The sequence below is a fragment of the Pteropus vampyrus genome, unplaced genomic scaffold (assembly GCF_000151845.1).
Source record: "Pteropus vampyrus isolate Shadow unplaced genomic scaffold, Pvam_2.0 Scaffold520, whole genome shotgun sequence".
Taxonomy (NCBI): Eukaryota; Metazoa; Chordata; class Mammalia; order Chiroptera; family Pteropodidae; genus Pteropus; species Pteropus vampyrus.
In genome coordinates this window covers 176,760-197,591 of record NW_011889301.1, presented here as the reverse complement: position 1 = coordinate 197,591, position 20,832 = coordinate 176,760, and the positions used below count along the sequence as shown (strand labels likewise).

General features: G+C 36.7%; 1 protein-coding gene and 1 pseudogene across 1 annotated transcript; both read right to left on the bottom strand.

Moving 5' to 3' along the window:
• Positions 1 to 2,385: 2,385 nt before the first annotated feature.
• On the bottom strand, positions 2,386 to 10,858 carry AAED1 (AhpC/TSA antioxidant enzyme domain containing 1). Its single transcript, XM_011383462.2, has 6 exons — positions 10,509 to 10,858; positions 10,003 to 10,071; positions 9,070 to 9,123; positions 8,809 to 8,914; positions 4,989 to 5,120; positions 2,386 to 3,021 (listed from the first exon to the last, which is right to left on the bottom strand). Exons 1-6 carry the CDS (start codon positions 10,725 to 10,727, stop codon positions 2,894 to 2,896), a joined length of 708 nt encoding a protein of 235 aa, XP_011381764.1. The 5' UTR covers positions 10,728 to 10,858; the 3' UTR covers positions 2,386 to 2,893.
• Positions 10,859 to 15,043: 4,185 nt separating this feature from the next.
• Positions 15,044 to 20,832, bottom strand: part of LOC105307835 — a 59,855-nt pseudogene continuing 54,066 nt past the window's right edge.

Here is a 20,832-nt window from a genome sequence, read left to right as displayed (position 1 = left end):
ACTATGATCTCTATTTTAACTGACAGCTTGTTTGGAAATAATTGTGAATTATGTGTGCACCACCAATTTCAGGTACACTTTTGCTCTATAGGGTTTTTAGGATGAACACTTTTATCACAATATGTATTCATCCAAATTTATACTCATATTGTCAGTACAAATCATTTTTTTCAGTTGAATCTCAAAACTGAATTTAGATTAGTTTTCATTATAATGTCAGATGTTTTGCCTTTGAAAGAATGAACTTCCAAAGGTTTTGCTTTTTTATAAATTGGCTGAAAAATAAAAAGGCAGGAGGATCTTTTCTTAGCTTCCTTTTTAGAAATGAGTTTATCTTTCTATTTGAAGCATCTGATATAATACTGGCATCCTCTAACTGTTTTCAGAGTTTTCCCGTAGAGTCAGTACATGAATAGCTACCACTCCACTTTTTATACATGCACAAGAAAACTTGGAATTGAAAATGAGTGAAAGTAATTTAAAAGAACTCTGATTCTTCACAGAAAGCTGTAAATGTACCTTCTGCCACTGCACATCCTAATCATCATCTGGAACACTTTTCTTAAAATAACTGGTAACTGCGAAGTAGATGATTTTGCTTCTTTACAAAGTTTGTCTTAGTCGTGTTTTTGCTGGAAGAGATCATTGTTCTCACTTTGCGCCCCGCCCCCCCCTCCCCCGCCATGGTAGGTGGTTAACAACAACAAACATTTTATGCAGGTTACTAGTCTATCATCAATCTTCTTGAGAAACAAAAATATTCGATTTTTAAAAATTAAACATGCACTTTCATTTATTGTAATTCTTATTGCCCTGACAGTTCACTGCAGAAGCCTTACGACACATGTCCTCACTGGGCTCCTTGGTTTATGGATAGATGTGATGGTAGCCCATTCCTACACTGTTGTAGCTCTTCTAAGGCATAGGTTGTACTTTGTGCAGTGGCCTTCGTTTTAGCTCTCCACTGTGCAAAGCCTTAGTGTTAGCCAAGGGGGAGCCTTCTCTAATTCCTGTGGTAGGCACAGCCCTCAAGGCAGCCCATGGCTTCAGTGCATGGTCATCAGCCTGGTTTCTGCTTCTGTCTCTGACCCTGGAGTTTCCTCACTTTCTTATAAATTCATCTTAAAATAAGATGTTGTCTGTTCTCTGTAAAATGGGGATGAGGATGATGATGATAATATCAGTTCCATAGAGCTAATATATGTAAAGGATTTGGAACAGTACCTGGCAAATAATTAGTGTCATAACAGTATTAGATGTTAGTCTTTATACAGTATTTCTATGTATTTATTGCAGAAAATTTTTTCAAAAATTTGAGTCCAGTATATTATTGGATATGGAGCATGTTTTTGTATTTTATAGCACCTATTATAAGTAACTTTTATATTAAATTGTTTGGGTAGGCAATTTACCACTGCACTATTGTATATGTAACTGTACCTTCCTGAAGCCACATAAATAACATTTATGTATCTTAGAAAAATGTTATGTACATTTATAAATATATAAATTTTGTGTAAGCTATGATTCAGCAGTTTTAAGTCTAAAATCAGCAAAGGGATCTGGGTCACCAGTCTTTCCTTACTATAAAAAATAGCACAAAATTGCTTACTTTTAAATTTAAGAGAAATTTTATTTTTATTGGTTAAAAACATGATTGTCATGTAATATGTACATGAAAATACCTTAAAATATTTGGATACTTTAAATATATATTTTGTGGTACCTCATATCCTTGATATAAAGTTATAAGTTTAAAACAGTATTATACTCACTGATAATTACCAATATTTTGATTTTGCTGTACTTTTCATCAGAATTTCTGGGCCACTTCATATTAAGATTCTCAAAAAATAAAAGGTGACAATACTCCACTAAATAAAAGCAATTTGGGGGTGAGAAATGGAAACTGTCTAGGAATGTACAGCCAAACCACAGTATAATGTTTAAGTTATAAAGTTCTTTTTTAGTTTAAACAATTCTTAAAATTCCCTTTCAAAATGCATACTGAGCACACGCTTTAAATACATATCTTAAATACCTTAGACATATTTTTCTTCTTTTACCACCCCCTCCACCACCAAAAAAAAATCTTGGTGAAATAGATAGTGGGTGTGTGGTGACAAGGTGCTTTGAACACAGACTATATAAAAGATTTGGTTTGCCTTATTTCTTCAAAGGAAAGCAATTAGGATAGAAATATGTGGACTGCAGCCTACATAACTGCACCTTTGTGGAAGCTCATTTTGTAGGAATATATTCTGCATATAATGTTTAAAGACCTTTTCCTGGCCAAAAAATGCATCGTGCTCATTGTAGAATATTTGGAAAATATAGAAAAGTGTGAAAAAGAAAATAAAACACCTGTAATCTTACCACATAGAGATAGCTACAGGTAATATTCTGGTGTTTATTTTTTGTCTTTTTTCTAAGCATACAAAAATATAAACATATACATATAAAATGTGACTATATTGTCTACAGAATTTAATATCCTTTTCTTTACTCTTTTCCACTGGATAAGATGGTCTTGAGTTGTCTACCCATCCCCTTATATGTTCTTCATATGTTCTTCATAATTTTAATGGCCAAAAAAACATTTTATGGGATGAATTTACCCTAATATAAAATATGTTTACAATGTTATAGCTTTTAAAGTTTTATTTTGTATAAATAAAATTTTACTTTGTATAAAATTTAAAAGCTATAACACAAATGTTTTTGATAACTGATGCCTCTCAGCATGCAATTCAATGGGTACACGTCTCTCCATTTTCATAATTCCTCAAAGACTGGGCAGAGCCAACAAATGAGACACTGTACCAGGATACTACACTCCAGTATTTCAGGCCATATCTCAAGGGTCCACCTGAAAGTGACAGAGTCTGTACTGTCACACGTGGATAACTGAAGGTCTGCTTGTGAAGTCTACATGCTGAACTCCTACAAGCTGTAAAACAGAATTGATGGGTTTGTGATCCAACCTATTCCTATCACGGTGTATAAAATGGATGTTGTCACCTGGAAGACAGTAAGAATAAAAGGCAGAGGTTGGCATATATTATTATCCATTAGATTTATCGTTCACTAGAATCAAGGAAGCTTTTCGACTTTTAATTAGTCCGAAGGGAAAAATTAATTATCCGGAGTACATTATACTCTCTATATAATGCCATAATTTCTAATTAAGGTAATAAAGTGTGACAAGGATATGGTAAAATAAGAGTTATACTTCGTGTTTTATGAGATCCAAGGGGAAAGATTCTTAAATTATAACCTTCTATTAGGTTTTATTCAATGTAATTAAATAAAATGTCCTGTCAAACCGACAGGCAAAATATGGAACTAACATAGATACAAGCTGGACAATCACATCTGTTTCTTAAACATAATAATGGAAGAAATCACTCGCTTAAAAAAATTTACTCTTACATACTGATTTAATAGGTTATCTGCATTGTAACCATAGACCAAAAGAGGCTGAAAAATAAAGACATTAAGACAATCAGAAAGTACTTAGATGTCTACAATTCTTTTATCTGTGCAAATAAAAAAAAGTCATAATTTATAGTCTAGGTTCTGTTTACTTTGATACTTTGGAGACCAAAATTTTAACTTAAAACATTATATTAAGTAAACATTATTAGAGATATATTTTCTGCATTTTAATTATCTACAGTCATCTGATATCTACAGCCATCACTATAGATTTAATATCATAAATTAGCATAATTATCAAATAATTATGCAAGTAAGGCAAAATGAAATGCCAGGTTAACCATGATACAGATTTGTATAAATAAGTACACCTAGCTTTTTCCTTAGAGGAGCTACATTTTTTTCCAGTGGTATCAGAATGTTCTTCCTTATTAAGTATGTTGTCAACTTGGCACACAAATGACACTTCCCTGTGCTCTTCACTCTTAAAAAACTGGAATGTGCGTGGTCAAATGGTGCTGAGACATGGAAATGAGGGACTCAAAAAACAACGCCTTCTGGGTCTGAGGATGGAAATAAGTCATTCAGAAGTATGGCTCAATTTCGTTCTGAGCTAATTTATAGGACTCATTCTCATAAAATGGGGCTTTATTTTTATTTTTTATTTTTTTGGCTCATCTAACCAGTAAATTCATGAGACAGAGGGAAAGGGAGATTAAATACAATGACAGATTTTAACTAGCTATAGTGTTCCAGATGCGAAAAGCCCAAAAGTCATAATGCTGGTCAAATTCTCCTTCTAAAGATTTCCTTTTAGACATCTGAAATTTATTAAAGTAAATGCAAATTTTAGAACTCTTAGAAGCTAAGCTCACTAACATCATCAATTTTAAAGAGGAAGAAAAAATAGTTTACAACATAGTGATTTAGGCTTTTTGGCACTGTCACATATGGGTGTTTGTCCCTGACTGCAATACTTGAACATGCTAGAGATTCAACACTCATCCATTTAGCAGAGTGGAGCCAAAGGAATTTCAGGTGGTCCAAATTGATCAATAAAGCTATTTAAAGGATGTGGCTTATAGTAATTGAATGAGCTGTCCCTGGGGCTGACTTGCTTTCTGACACTGAGGAAGTCTCCTAGTTTTATTATATATAACTAGATTGATTCATCTATTGACTCCCACCCCCCCAAAAAAAAAGTACTCGATGATTCTCTATTTAGACACGTTCACCTCCAATGAACTTTTTCGAGAGTGTTATAGCCATATACAGTTCACCAAACCACGACTTACTTTCCCTATCACAAATACCTGAAAACATTTGGGCATGAAACGATGGGCATGTTACATCCAATAAACAGACAATGAAATATACAGAAGCCCTTGAAAACAAAAGATGCCTCCTACGAAAGCATAGCATCCTGATTGTACAATGTCAAGCTGCCCATTTTTACATGGTGGCTATTTTATGAAGAAAGTTGGTAGCCGGCCTCTGGGCTTCTAAAAGGGATGAGAAGTGTCCTGCGGGGTCTAGGCTTTCATGCTTACCTGGACCTAAAATGAGAGTTCCGCCTTGCTGAATTGGATCTCCTTGAAAATCAAAAAGAGGGCCAGTCACTGCCCGCCACAGGCTCCAAATGCTTCCTGAGAGTATATTTGACTTTATATGAGGACTCTGTCCTGAAATATTAGAAACTGTCTTTAGATGTTATCATTTTATATTCAATTAGGTATTAAAAAGATAATGTTAGTAATTCTATAAAATATTCTCTTTCTTGTGTGTCATATTACTTTCAACTTTTTTTTTTTCTCCCAAGAACGGTTTCCCAGACTTTCACTACTGACATTTTAGATGAGTAATTCTATGTCCTGTGCAATGTAGGTTGTTAAGCAGCACCCTTGTCCTCTGTGCCCACAAGATGCCATAGCACCCACCACCCACCAAGTTGTGATGACCAAAAATATCTCCAGACAATACCAAATGTTCCCTGGGGGGACAAAAAACTGTCTCCACCTGAGAACTGCTGTTTTAAAGGAAAAAGTGATGAGAGACCCAGATCATCATGCCACAAAAAAATATCCGCTACAGTCTTCTCAAACTGGTAGTATTTTCCTTTTTAATTCCCCATTTATAATTCCCCAGTTGTTTAATTCCCCATTTGTTTAGTTTCTAACTTACAAACAGGTAGCTAAACTCCTTTTCAAGAGACATTGTGGCACACAGACTGTTATATGCTGGTCAAAACCTGTATCCTCTTTCTGGGCCCACAGCCAAACTACATTTCCCAGCAATTTAATATGGTATGTGACTAAGTTCTAACCAATGAGTAAAATGATGTGTGCCACTTTCAGGCCACCTCCTAAAAACCTCTCACAAGTGACTCTCCATGTTCCCTCTACAGAGCTACAAGATGGAAGAGGCCTGAGTCCTTCCATATTGTGTCCCTGAATTACTGCTTAGGGGAGAGGCATCTGAACAGGTATACCTTTCTTGAAATGTAAAAGAAAAAAAAGGAAACTTTGACCACGTTATGCAATTGAGACTTTGTGATTTGGCTGTAACTAATATAGCTATCTCTCCATCTTTCCTTGGCTGTCAGTTTTTCTATTTCCTTTCTCACAGAGACTGATATTTCATGTCTGCTCCTTTGGAGTGAAGAAACTCAGTCACTCTACCCTTCTTGTAACTTATCTTTCTCCTATCCCTGCCTTTTATGACTTGCTTTTTAACTTTTTATTTTGATGATTACGCTGTCTTTGACCTGCTTGATTTCTTAATATTTCCAGATATCTATAATTTCCCTTCATTTCTTGAACTCTTCTAGTTCTTTCATGTTTACATTAGGATAGATATTCATCTTACCAAGAAACAAATACAGGCTCATTACCTTAGAAACACGGGGAAAAGACTAAATTTTACTGTTTTATAGGATTCTATAGCTAAAATAAATGTTCAGAAATCCAAACAATCTCCTTATGTTCAAAGGAGTCATTTGATATTTTTGATGTTAAAAATTCAACTGAAGGAGATTCCATAACCTAGAATTTAACAATCTTTGCTGTGAAGCACACTCTAATTTTGCCAGCTTGAATTTAGTTCTCATGTATAAAATTCCTGTTTTTCACTTTTTTTCCTGTTTACTTTGATTCTTGGACTCAAGACCAGACTTTTAAGTTAAAATTCTAGGTTAAGTAAATATTATAAGAGGCATTTTTTTTTTGCACTGTACTTATCTTCTGCCTGTACTCATCACTGTAGATTTAATATTGTAAATTAGCTTATTATCAAATAAGGCAAAATGAAATACTACGGGAGAAAGCCATTGCTCCCTTGCATTTAATGGCTGTATTTTCTTCTTCTTCTTTTTTTTTTTAAAAAATGCCCCATTAAGTTAAAATAATAATATATTTTTAGTCTGTTAATTTTCAAGTAGGACTATTCAGAGACTGCTTCTGAGATTTATGCTGTTTTAGGGAGGAACTTAAAACAATTAGTTTATGAGAACCTAATATTTTGTTTGGAAATACAGTACTTTAACACAAGTCAAAGGAGCTTAAAAGATTTGAATATACCCTCTCTTATAATCACATGCATATATTTTGTTTAGAATTCATCTGTTTTTTTGCAATTCCATATCTTTATTATGGCAATGAATGGTGAGGTGTGACAAGAGAAACTCACAGTTTGTACAGAAAGTGCTAAATGATACAGAGACCTTACACATGCTGAGACTCTGTTACATCACAGGAAATCAGTCTACCAAAAAGTAAGGTCCATAATCCATACTGTTGCAATTTCCTACACTATAGAGAGAAAAGAAAGAGCGAACTGTGTTTATGCTAGATCATCATTTGTTTTAATAAAGTTTAGGTTGCTTTCTTTAAAACCATCAGTTAAGGGATCATGTCAGTTCTCCCGCTTCCATTCCCTCCTTGCCATCCATTGCCACTTCAGGCCTTGTCATTTCTTTCTAGCCTATTACTACAACTGTGTTGTCACTGGCTCTGGCTGGAGGGTTCCAATTTCTCCTCCACACTGGATATGTAAGTGTATCATTGCTCTACTTCAAATACTTTATAACTCCCCTACTGCCTCCAGAACAAATCCAAATTCTGTGGCATGTCAGCCGAGATTCGGGATGAATTGGCCACAACCTGTCTCTTGGCTCACACCAATTCCCCAAGTGGTCCCTAGACTCCAGCCAGATGCAGGGAACTGCATTTCTCCAAGAGTCACATTTTTGCATGCCTGTGTGCTTTTACATGTACCACTTTTCTGTCAGCAGCACCCTTTTCCAGCCTCACTTCACCCAGTTAACTCCTTTAAGAGTGAGCTTAGATGAAACCTCTTCTGAGAAGCCTTCCTAGATCCTCTCTCCCCTCCCATTTCTCGCATAGGTATTCCCAGAACATGCTCGTCTCTAGTGCAAGTCCTTAAACTGGGATTGTAATAAGTTGTTTGCTTCTGTCTCCCAGAGTAGATTATGAGCTTTGGGATGGTAGGCGCTGTGACTTTTATCACTACCCTCTGGAGAGCATCCAACACAGTTGGGGGTCACAAACAAGAGCTCAATAATATTTGTTGAGAATGAAGGATTTGAGTTCTAGTTGAGTCCTCTTATTTGGAATTTCAGAAGTCAAGTTCTTTCTACCTAAAACACACACCAACAGTTTACCTAAAGCTTCTTAAGCTCTCTATTAATTATAAAGAATCGTGCTAAAGGCAGGGAATGTAGACCACATAAAGATGAATAAAATATGAAACTCTTCAACTAACTATACTACTCAGCCACTTTATATGCAATGAGGGAAGCAATTACTTCTGTTTGAAGAGCTATGAAGAGCCCCTTAGAGTTGGGCTTCAAATGAAAACTAAGGCTTCATCAGTTAAAGAACATAGAGTATTCAAAGCCATGATGTTGAGGTATGAAAATATATAGGCTTAAGCAATTATTTTTCTTTTTATGACAGGGGAAAATGTACTAATTGTAAAACATATAAAAGTCACTTTTCTCACTTCTACTCCTTGGGATAAGCACTGCAATACCTTTTAAAACCTTTCCCATTATACATACACATATATACATTATAGATTTTTGTTTATGAAATGGTTTTTATTTTCACAAAACTGAAATCATACTGAAAACACTGTCCTGCACCTGCTTTTTAAATTCATTTAATGCTTCACATGTCATTATGCTTTCCATGTCATTATGCCCAGGAAATGAGTCTTTTAGACTCTGGTATATCTGGTCCACTTACTAGAATCATAAAAAGCAGTCTGATTTATGAATTTACCATTTGTTCCTCCATGCAAATATTAAAGTACACCATCAGCATTTTCTCCTCGAGCCATGTCATATGTTACCTGAGGAGGCAATTTCTTCACCTCTTTTCATTCCCAATCTTTTATAAATTTCTCTCTCAGGATCAACATAGATTTCATGAGAATACCCAGTCAGTTTGCAGAAAGGCTACAAAAAAAGAATATTTGTAATTTTAAAAAATGAGAGAAAGTAATGATGATCTAACTTTAGTAAATTTAACCTACACGTAGTGGTTCAAATAATGTAATTTTTATGTCTGAAACAGATTTAATCTGTTAGTTTTCAATTTGCTCTATATTTACCTCAATATGACGATAGGATGACTGTCCAATTACTATAAGGGTGACATTTGCCTCCTTGAGGAGAAAAAAAAGACATGTACGTACTATTAGAAATTATGTTTTCTACAACTTCCCCTTATTCAACTCATTTGTTCCATTCTAATACCATCTATAGGCTTCTAGAAGAATGAAATAAACAGCAAAATGTGTGAGTCAACGCAAAGAAATGTATGTATGCTAAAATGTTTAATTCAGATGATCTTTTGCTAGGAACTTTAAAATAATATAATCAATAATTCTCTATGCTCCCCCCAAAGGTGTACATTAAAAAAGAATAAAAATTATTAAAGTAAGGTTATTTAATTAAAGTTTTACCTTTTCACAACTCAACTAATAAGTTATGCTGAAAATAGTTCTGAGTTTTACAAAGGCGGTGCCCAATGACTTCACTCAAAAGCTTACCTGTGGACAAACCTCCATGTGCCTTAAGAAAAACATGTATTTGGTTGTCATAGGAATGTGGAATGTGTACCCTATTACAAATACAATTTTTCATCTTTAAGATATGTTAGTATTTTCCTATAATGAACAACTACTTGGAGTGTTTTTATGACAAAAATAAATACCAATAATTTCTAGCACTTGTGTTTTTGGTCACTGTCATTAAACATTTGTAAATACGAAGGTTACTAGGTAGAATCAAAATTATTGCTATGGTTAGCATGTTTATAAGCAGGCAGTAACCAATAAACTATGATGGAAATAGATCTCTAACGTGTCTCTCCGCTTTTTGGAGGTGCCAGAAAGAGGTGATAATCTGAGTTTGTGAGTGTCTGCGTTGTACAGGCGGCTCATTCAGCACCTGAACCCCCTGCACTTCTTATAAATGGCCGGTGACTTTCACAAGGTCGCCCTGAAGCAGGGCCCAGTGCTGCTCACTCTCAAGGAACTTACTTGCAAGAAACTCTTGGGGATTTTGGCTAGATCTTCTACGTATTCCTTGCAGATGTAACACAGGAAATGCTGAAAATCCCAACATGGCAAAAGAAAAGAAAAGAAAAGGAAAAAAAGAAAAACAAGTTAGTAACTAATACCGTCAGGGGCCAGAAGAGACCAAGTACTCGGTTACGCGTCACTCTAATAAACAACCCAAGTTGGGTAGAAAAAAGAGGTCAAGGGCACCGAATACGCGTTACAACGGGGCCGCGCCCAGTCCCGGCTAGGCCTCCCGGCTTGCTGAGGAAATGGCCTTGGCTTGGCTGGCTATTTGTCGATTCGCGTTCCAGGAAGCGAGAGGGGCGCTTTCCATTCAGGACGCCTCTAGCGGACGACGAAGGGCAGAGCCGGACCGACACTGCTCTTGGACCCGCACCCTCCCAGGGCCCCGATGTATCCCACAGCGGAGGCTGTGGAAGCAGGCAGGGTCCCCGGGTCCGGGCCGCCCCGCCGCCCGCGCTCACCCGCACGAAGACCACGACGGCCCTGCGCTCGCGGAACAGCTCTCCGAACGGCACCGGCCTTCCGGACGCGTCCAGCACGGGAAGCTCGGCCACGGCGGTGGCCAGTGGTTGCCCGCGCTCGGAGCCCAGGGCCGAGCTCGGGACCAGGGCCGGGACGGTGCTGCCGCTGACCTGCCGCGTCACCGGGGCCAGGGCGGGGGCGGCCATCGCGCTCTGCATCCGCGGGCCCGGGTTCGCGCAGACCAGGTGCAGGCGGGGCGCACAGAGGTGCAAAGCCGGTCCCCACCGTGGTGGGCGAAACCCGCCAGGCTCAAGGGACCCCGCGCAACTCGGGCGGGGGAGGCGGGGCTCAAGGGGGCGAGCCCCCGGGGCGGGGCTTTGCGGGGTCCCAGCCCACCCCGGCGCAGCTGCGGGGTGCGGACAGGCTGGGCCGCTCTGGGTTTGGGCTGAACACCTCCAGCCGCTCTGAGGTGAGACCCTGCGAGTCTTGGTTTCTACGCGGCTCCGCAGATCGCGGTGCTGCCGGGAGGTGCAGATCGCACTGAGCGTTCCTGACTTAACCACTCTGGTTAGGAAGGGAGGCTCCGAGGCGAGAAGTGTTATTTAGAAAGAAAGCAGGCCCTGCCCTCCGTAGCCGCTTGGGCTGTTAGTTCTTACCTATTCAGACCTAGTTAGCTATGTATAAAGAATTTTTTTTTACCCCAGACAACCATGTCTAGCATCCAATAGATTTATTTTACCTTATATTCCTTTTCAAACCCTTTTCTCAGTTCTGTCCTCCCGTCCTTTTTTAGTCATAATTAACATACAGTGTAATGTACAGATCTTAAGTGTGAAGTTAAATTTTATTTTTAAATTGAATTTTTAAATATTTAAATTAAAAATTTCCAACATTTTATCGTGGACATTTTAAAACATGTCCCCAAATTGAAAGAATTTCACAGTGAACACTCTTATTCATCACCTAGATTCTATCTTTAACATTTTATGCTGCTCCGTCACCTGTGTAAACATGTCCACAGTCAGGTAAGTTTTGCCTGATTATTCACATTTGTTATCCACATCTTATGAAAATATGGAACGTTTTTATCAGTGGAGAAAATTCCTCCAGTTCTACTAAGAGCCAGTGTAATAAACCTATTTTAGAAATGTACTAGGGTGTTTTCAAGAGCCCACTTTTTTTTTCCCCACACATTTTTTAGCTACTTATCAGACCCCCTCAACTGCGATAACCCGTGCGTGTACGTACGTGCATATGTGCATGTTTGCGTGTGTGTAAATGTTGGGCTGGGAGGGATGAGGATGTTGGAGTTAGATGGCTTGGCATCAGTTTTGTAGAAGTCACACGGTAGACACATACACATAACAGGAAGTCTTTTACACACGCTTTCTGATTCACCTTAATTTTTTTTTAGGGCAGGCTGCTGGCAGGCAGCATAGGGGAATTTAGGATTTTCTGCAGCCTCTGAGACCCAACTGGTCCTAGAGTTGGAGGCTAATCTTACACTGGGGTTTCTCATGGATGATGACTGTTCAAGATTTCCCTGGCAGAACCGGACAGCAGTCAGGCTTTGTCTTCCTAAGTTCATCCGCCCTTATATCTGGTTTTGCGATTCAGAAAATACGATCCTCTATATGTGGTATTTGTCCAATTGAAGCCCTTTAGAGTCACCTATATCAAGGGCTGAGTGCTGGTGAGGTATATGTGGCCAGTGTCACTCTGCAACAATGTGCATGGGAGACTGATCCTGAATCTTCTGGCTTTCAGTTGTGTGAAGATGTACACATTATTGGACACATTTAAGTGCTCTCAATTCGAGAAGCCCTGCAGTGGGTTTAGACATTTTAAAGTTTGGATCTGTTTCTAAATCAAGATACAATAGGTGTTGGGGTACCACAGTGCTCTTACAGGGGCACAGCAGGATGTTTTGAATATCTGAGGGAAATAGAGATCATCCATCTGACATGTGCATGTGAGTAGAGATAGTTTACGATTTCACATTAGACTACATTTTTCTTCCAGTATATTTTTGTGAATGACATCATATCTTTGCAAAGCTGGGTTTTTCAGCAGTGTGATAAAAAACTAGAAGTACACAAAAATCATTTTGGAACAAGAAATGAGGTTGGTGAGACCCAATCTAATTCCAAAGTTTGTGAAGTTGTGTAGTGCCCAACAAGCACACACATCCTGGAATGAAATAAAAGTACAAATTTTTCTTGTAATTCATAAGTATAGCCTCAAACAGCTACTAAGTTGTCCAGACATAAATACTTATTAAGTTGTCTGGATCTAATTTCTAAACAAATAGAACTGATAGGAATTTCTTTTGTCCTAAAGCTGCTGTGAATGAACCACTGAGTCACTTGTGAACCAAGAAAGTTTGGGAACTTCTGAATTAGATGGTAAGCTCCTTGCACTGTAATATCTTCACAGGCTGGCACAAGGCCTGGCATATCATAGGCTTCCATGAATGTTGTTTAATTGGTGAGTGCATGGAATGGCCCAGAAATGGTGATGCTAAGAGAGCTTTAACCAGCCAGTGTGGATAATGAATGAGCACAGGAATCATAGTGCTCCACAGAACTGGTGCTTTCCACTGGCTGAAACAGGTAGGGCAGAGCTCAGAGGACACATCCAACTTTAGTCTGGCCAGTCCATAGAAATTCATCAGCCTAACATCCAGCCAGCTCTATTCACATTATTTCCATTCACATTATTCCAGAGATGAGCCTCACCTGATTGTATTTCCTTGGCTTAGTTGCCAACCACTGACTCAAATCACAGTTTTCATATTGTTCTCTCAACAGCTGCTCAAAGTTCCCCAAAACTCCCTGGTTGAACCCGAGAATATGTTACTAATTCATTAACTTTTCCAGCCCAGTTTGAATACCCTGACTGCCTAACTTTTAGTTATTTGATGCACTGCACCCTTTATTTTTTTTTAAAAAATAAGTGTTTGTATAATGTTCCTTATTGTATTTAATTATTTTTTCCGGGATTCCTTGGGGGTTTTGGGTTTGGTTCTAGACCACCGTAATAAAGAGAATATTGCAATAAAGTGAGTCACACGATTGTTTTTTGTTTCCCAGTGTATATAAAAGTTATGTTTACACTATACTGTAGTCTATTAAGTGTGCAATAGTACTATGTCTAAAAAACAATGTGCATACCTTAATTTAAAATATTTTATTGCTAAAAAATTCTAACCATCATCTGAGGCTTCAGTGAGTTGTAATCTTTTTTCATTATTATTGTTCGAGATATTGCGAGAATTACCAAAGTGAGAAAATGCTGTTGGAAAAATGGTGCCGATAGACTTGCTTGATGCAGGGTTGCCACAAATCTTCAGTTTGTAAAAAAAAAAAAAAAAAAAAAAAGCAGTATCCGTGAAATACAATAAAGTGTAGTGCAATAAAATAAGGCATGCCCGTATTTGTTTCTTGTCCATTCCTTAGGTGGACTATAAGCACCCTGAAAACAAGGTCCACATCTATCTTGTTCTTCATATGTTCAGAATCTATCAGAGTCTGAGACAGAGAAAGTACCCGATAAGTATTCATGAATGGATGAACTTCTTTATGCTTGTCCTTAAATTGTCCTCTTCTACTTCTCCCTCTACCTGTCCTCCCTACTCCTCAGCCTTTCATTTTTTCCTTTCCTTCTCCCCCACTGTTTCTGGAATGCTGTTATCACCCACAGCACACCTGAGTTCTGCAGCTGTATCTCGAACTGAAAATAGTGCATTACTGGTTTATTCATCTCTACTGCTGTCACTAATGGATCTTGGCTTTCCTGAGACAAGAAATGTAGCTTTCAAGGGGTTGCTTCACCAAGAAGTTACTTTGGCTGAAGGGGCCAATATAACTTAATAGTCTTTAAATAGGGCCTTGCCCAGAGAAAGGCAGAGTTAAAAGGTTTCATTTTGCTTTCTTTGTTTAACTATATGCTCCTAAGAAAGAGGATAGAATAGTAAAAAGCTATCTCTGAGAGACAACTTTCAGGTTTTATCATTAGCTGTTAATAATTAGTATCATAGAATATAATACTATGAGAGGAAATGAAAATACATGGATAATCGAGGATTTTAGAACTGGAAGAGGTTTTAGAAACAACTTAGATACATGGACATAAAGAATCTGACCCTGTGAGGGTAGCTCACAAGTTCAAGCCCAGTTCCCTTCAGGCTCAGTCCAGTTCACTGACTGATGTCCAGGTTTCATTCCAGCAGGTGCCATGGTGCTCTCAGCCTGCTTCTTATAGCATCTTCCCACGATTCCTTCCTATATATGGGGAGAATTATTCTTCCTAAGTCATTTCTCCATATGGAGGTGAGAATCACCAAGGGAATGTACCAATGTTGGTTTTTAAATCACAAAATGTCCTACATTGATAAGACATTATTATTACAACAAAAGAATTTCTAGAAAGCTTTAGACATCAGAAAAAAAAAATTGAGGGACATTCTACAAAATACCTAACCAATATTCTTCAAAAGTGTTAAAGGTTATACAAAACAAAGACCAAGAAAGCTTCATGGGAGATAAGGAGTCATGACAACTAAATGCAATGTGGTATCCTGAATTGACTCCTGGAACAGAAAAAGGACATTAGTGGAAAAATATAAAATCTGCATAAAGTCCATACTTTAGTTAGTTGTACCAATGTTAATTTTTTAGTTTTGACAAGTATATCATAGTTGTGTAAGATGTTAACATTAGCAAAAGGTAAGTAGATGGTAAACGAGAACTCTATACCATTTTGCAATTCACCTGTATATCTAAAATTAGTTCAAAATGAAAAGTTAAAAAAATGTTCTAGAGTCCGAGTGACTATACAGAAAGCATGAGTATAGCCACAAATGATTAGCACAGAATACATCTTATTCTGGTTTGGATGTTTCATTTGGTTACTCTCAAATGTATTTGTTTTTCAGTGTACTAGTTGCAGCATGTTGTAGTTCCCTTTACACTTTAAGCTTTTTAAAGATACGAACTGTTTCATGTAAACTGCTTAATCTCTTTACTGGGGATGTAATAGGCAGAACTGTTCACATAGTCAACAAATATTTACTTAGTAACTTCTCCGTGTCAGGCATTATTTTTGAAACTAGAAAGATTAAGATAACTAAAACAAGCCCAAGGCAAGGACCTGACAATCTAGTTGAGAAGATAATCTCAGAATAAATAGTTGTGATGAAGAGCAATCAATAATATAGCAGAGATATGAATAAGGTATAGTGAGAACCTGTATCACTTATGATACTTTTGGTTTCAGGTAACGGAAACCCTTGACTCAGTCTTGTAACATAAAAATATTTATTATCTATCATAAAAAGAAATTAAGGGCCAGACCATGTTCTAAGTGTGGCATAATCAGGACTTCCTTCCTCAGCTATTCTCTTGGCCTTACCCTCCTTTGTGTGGGCATTGCCCCTAAGCTGTCCTTCCACACAGTCACAAAATGGCTGCCAGCTGCAACAGAGCAGCATTTCGTAAGGCAGATGTGATGAAGAAACCTAGAACTTCTTCACCCCCGCAAACCCTAGCAAATTTCTCCTTTCAGTTTAGTTTACCCAAATTAGCTCCTTCCCTGGACCACTCTCTGGCAAAAGAATTAAATATTCATGATTGGTTTAAATTGATTATTTGGATAGAATGGACATTGGGGAATAAGCCAAAATGATCATTACAAGGGCACAAAGGAAAGAGTGACCCGTTTTCCAAAGAAGATGTTACCAATGACAAAAATAAATAAAATTAAAAAAATAAAGCAATCAGAGCTGAACCCAACTGGTTGAAAATCTTCAAACAGGATGGGTAATCTCTGTGTAGTTGTGCTGGCTGTCAGTGAATTCATTTAAGCTACAATCCACCCTTCATTACTTATTCTTTGATAATGGAACATTTCTCCTTTGCAGTAAACACAATGGTAGGCTTTGTCAATGTGGGGGGTGGGGACTGTATTAACCATGTGTTTCTGATGTTTTGACATCTGGGGCCTTTATGACTCTGGATGAATCTATTGTTTACTCATTCATCTGTTTAATCATCAACACTCCCTTATTGAGCACTTATACTGTCCTAAGTTCAGTGAACTCTTTTGTTTGAAAAACTGGAAGGACTAAGAAAAAACAATAGAGTTAGTACTGAAATAAATTTTGACTCTGGTATGAGCTTTTTTTTCTGGCTAATTCTATATAATGCAATGCCTTAATTCATTACCTAATTTCCTTTTTATTTTTTAGAATAAAAGAGAAATTTATTGGTTCATGTAAGAAAATAGCAGGAAAAGCAAAGATTTAGCTTGTCTCAGGAGATACCACCACCAGGAACTTCTTTCTTCTCCAGTCTCTGCAACTATCTATAGTCTCGCTTCCTTTTCCCAACTTGTTCTCTTACATGATGCTTGAAAACATGGCTACTCCCAGATTTATGTCTCACATGCTCCATTGGAGATGAATTGAGGCTTTCCATCTTAAGTCCCAAGAATCAAGAAAAGAGATCTGAGAGGCATAATTTGGGTCATGTTACTAAACCCAGACCAATCATTTGTGATTTAATGTATAAGGTTCTTTGATGGATCCAATTCACATGAAGAGCCTATGCATAGATCAATCATTGGGGCCAGGAGTGTGGGATATATAATTAGATTGCAACTCTACAGTAAACACTAAGATAGATGATGTGTACCTGACAGTGGGAGGGGCACATATGGGTGAATAAAATAATATTCAATAAGAAGCCAAAAGAAAAGCAGTCAGTTACATTCAAGAGAGCACCCATAAGACTGTCAGCTTATTTCTCAACAGAAACTTTGCAGGCGAGAAAAGATTGGCACAAAATATTCAAAGTGACAAAAAGCAAGGACCTACAACCAAGCAAAGGTATCATTTAAAATTGATACTCTACCCAGCAAAGGTGTCATTTAAAATTGAAGGAGAGAAAAAGAGCTACCCAGACAAGAAAAAGCTAAAGGAATTCATCACCACCAAACCAGAATTACAACAAGAAGAAAATAATAATAAAGAAAAAATGTGAATAATAAAATGACAATAACATACCTGTCAATAACCACTTTAAATGTAAATGCATTAAATGCTCCAATAAAAAGACATAGGGCAGCTGAATAGATTAGAAAACAAGATCCACACATATGCTGTCTACAAGATCCCATTTCAGATTGAAAGATATGCACAGACTGAAAGTAAAGGAATGGAAAAAGATATTCCATGCAAATGGGAAAAGCCTGGGGTAGCAATACTTATATTAGACAAAGTAGAGTTTAAAACAAAGGCTATAACAAGAGACAAAGAAGGACACTACATAATGATACAGAGATTAATACAAGTGTATATAACCCTTGTAAATATTTATGCACCCAACATAGGAGCACCAGCAAAAGCAGTACTAAGAGGGAAAGTCATAGCAATATAAGCCCACCTCAAGAAACAAGACAATCTAACCTTATACCTAAAGAAACTAGAAAAAGAACAACAAACAAACCAAAAGGGAGTAGAAGGAAGGAAATAATAAAGATCAAAAAAGACCATTGTAAGCAAGATTTGGTTCTTTGAAAAGATAAACAAAATTGATAAACTTTTATCTAGACTCATCAAAAAAAGGCCCAAATAAATAAAAATCAGAAATAAAAGAGAAGTGACAACTGACACCCCAGAAGTATAAAGCATTATAAAGAAATATGAACAATTATATGCCAACAAATTGGATAATCTGGAAGAGATGGATAAATTCCTAGAAACATACAATCTTTCAAGACTGAGTCAGGAAGAAACAAAAAAATCTGAACAGACTGATAACTACTAAAGAAATTGAATCAGTAATCAAAAAACTCCCAACAAACTAGATCAAATGGCTTCACAGTTGAATTTTACCAAACATTTAAAGAATTAAAACTTATATATCTCAAATTATTCCAAATAATTCAAGAGGAGGGAAATTTCCCAACCTCATTTTATGAGATTAGCATTATCCAGATTCCAAAACTAAACACACACACACACACACACACACACACACACACACACACACACAAAGAGAAAATTATGAGCTAATATCCTTGATGAACATAGATGTAAAATCCTCAACGAAATGTTAGCAGACTAAATTTAGCAACATATTAAAAAGGTCATATACCATGATCAAATGGGATTTATTCTTGGGATGCAAGTTTGTTTCGATATTCACAAATCAATTAATGTAATACAACACATAAACAAAATGAAGAATAAAAATTATATGATCATATCAATAGATTCAGAAAACACATTTGACAAAGTATAGCATCCATTTATGATAAGAACTCTCAACAAAGTGGGAATACAGAGAACATACTTTAACATTATAAAGGCCATATGTGACATACCTATAGCTAACATCATACTCAATGATGAAAAGCTAAAAGTGTCCTCCTTAAGATCAAGAACAAAATAAGGATGTTCACTTTCACCACTGTTATTCAACATAGTATTGGAAGTCTGAGCCATAGCAATCGGACAAGAAAAAGAAATAAAATACATCTACATTGGAAAGGAAGAAGTAAAACTGTCATTATTTGCAGATGACATGATGCTATATAGAGAGAACCCTAAAGATTCCACCAAAAAACTATCAGAACTGAAATGAATTCAGTAAAGTAGCAGGATACAAAATTAATATTTAGAAAATGGTTGCATTTTTATATACTAATAACAAACTATCTGAAAGAGAAATCAAGAAAACAATCCCATTTACAATTGCATAAAAAATAATAGAGTTCTTAGGAATAAATTGAACCAACGAAGTAAAAAACCTCTGCTCGGAAAACTATACAATGTTGAAGAAAATAAAAATAAATGGAAGCATACACTGTGCTCATGGATAGGAATAACTAACATCATTAAAATGTCTATACTACCCAAAGCAATCTGTAAATTTAATGCAATCCTTATCAAAATACCAATAGCATTTTTCACATAACTAGAACAAATTATCCTAAAATTTATGTGGAACTGTAAAAGACCTCAAAGAGCCATGGCAATCTTGAGAAAGAAGAATAAAGTTGGTGGTATCACAATACCTGGTATCAAACTATACTACAAAGCTATAATAATTAAAATGGCATGATACTGGCATAAAAATAGATATGTAGGTCAATGGAACAGAATAGAGAGCCCAGAAATAAACCCACACCTATATGGTCAATCTATGACAAAAGAGGCAAGAATATACAATGTGGTAAGGATAGTCTATTTAATAAATGGCATTGGGAAAACCGGGCATATATATATATATCAAAAACCTGAAACTAGACCACCACCCTCTTACAGCTATTCAAGAATAAACTCAAAATGGATTAAAGACTTAAACATAAGACCCAAAACTATAAAACTCATAGAAGAAAACATAAGCAATAAACTCTTTGACATCACCCTTAGTAATATTTTTATTGCTATACGTCCTCAAACAAGGGAAATAACAACAACAAAATAAACAAATGAGACAACATCAAACTGAAAGGCTTTTCATAGTAAAAGAAACTGTCAACAAAACAAAAGACAACCTACTGATTGGGAGAAGATAGTTGACAATGATATACCATTAAGGGGTTAATATCCGAAATTTATAAAGAACTTATACAACTTAACACCAAAAAAAAAAAAAAAAAATCCAATTAGAAAAATGGGCAGAGGACCTGAATAAGCATTTCTCCAAAGAGGACATAGAAAGGGCCAACAGACATATGAAAAAATGTTCAATGTCACTAATCATCAGAGAAATGGAAGTTAAAACTATGATGAGATATCACTTCTCACCTGAGTGACTATTATCAAAAAGACCAAAAATAAGTGCTGGCGAGGATATTGAGAAAAGAGGACTCTTGTGCACTGTTGGTAGAAATGTAAATTGGTGCACCCATTATGGAAAAATTTGTGGAGTTTCCTCAAAAATTAAAACTATAACTACCATGTAATTCAGCAATTCCACTTCTGGGTATATACCCAAAGAAAATGAAAACAGGATGTTGAAATGATATATGCACTCCCATGTTTGTTGTAGCATTATTCACAATAGCCTAGATATGGAAACAACCATTCAATAGATGAGGGGATAAAGAAAATGTGACACACACACACACACACACACACACACACACACACACACACACACACACACACGCCCTGTAATATTAACCATGAGAAAGAAGGAAATCCTTTCATTTGCAAAAACATGGATGGACCTTAAGGATATTATGCTGAGATGTCAGAAACACAAATACTATAAGATGTCATTAATATGTAGACTCTAAAAAAACCGTGAACTC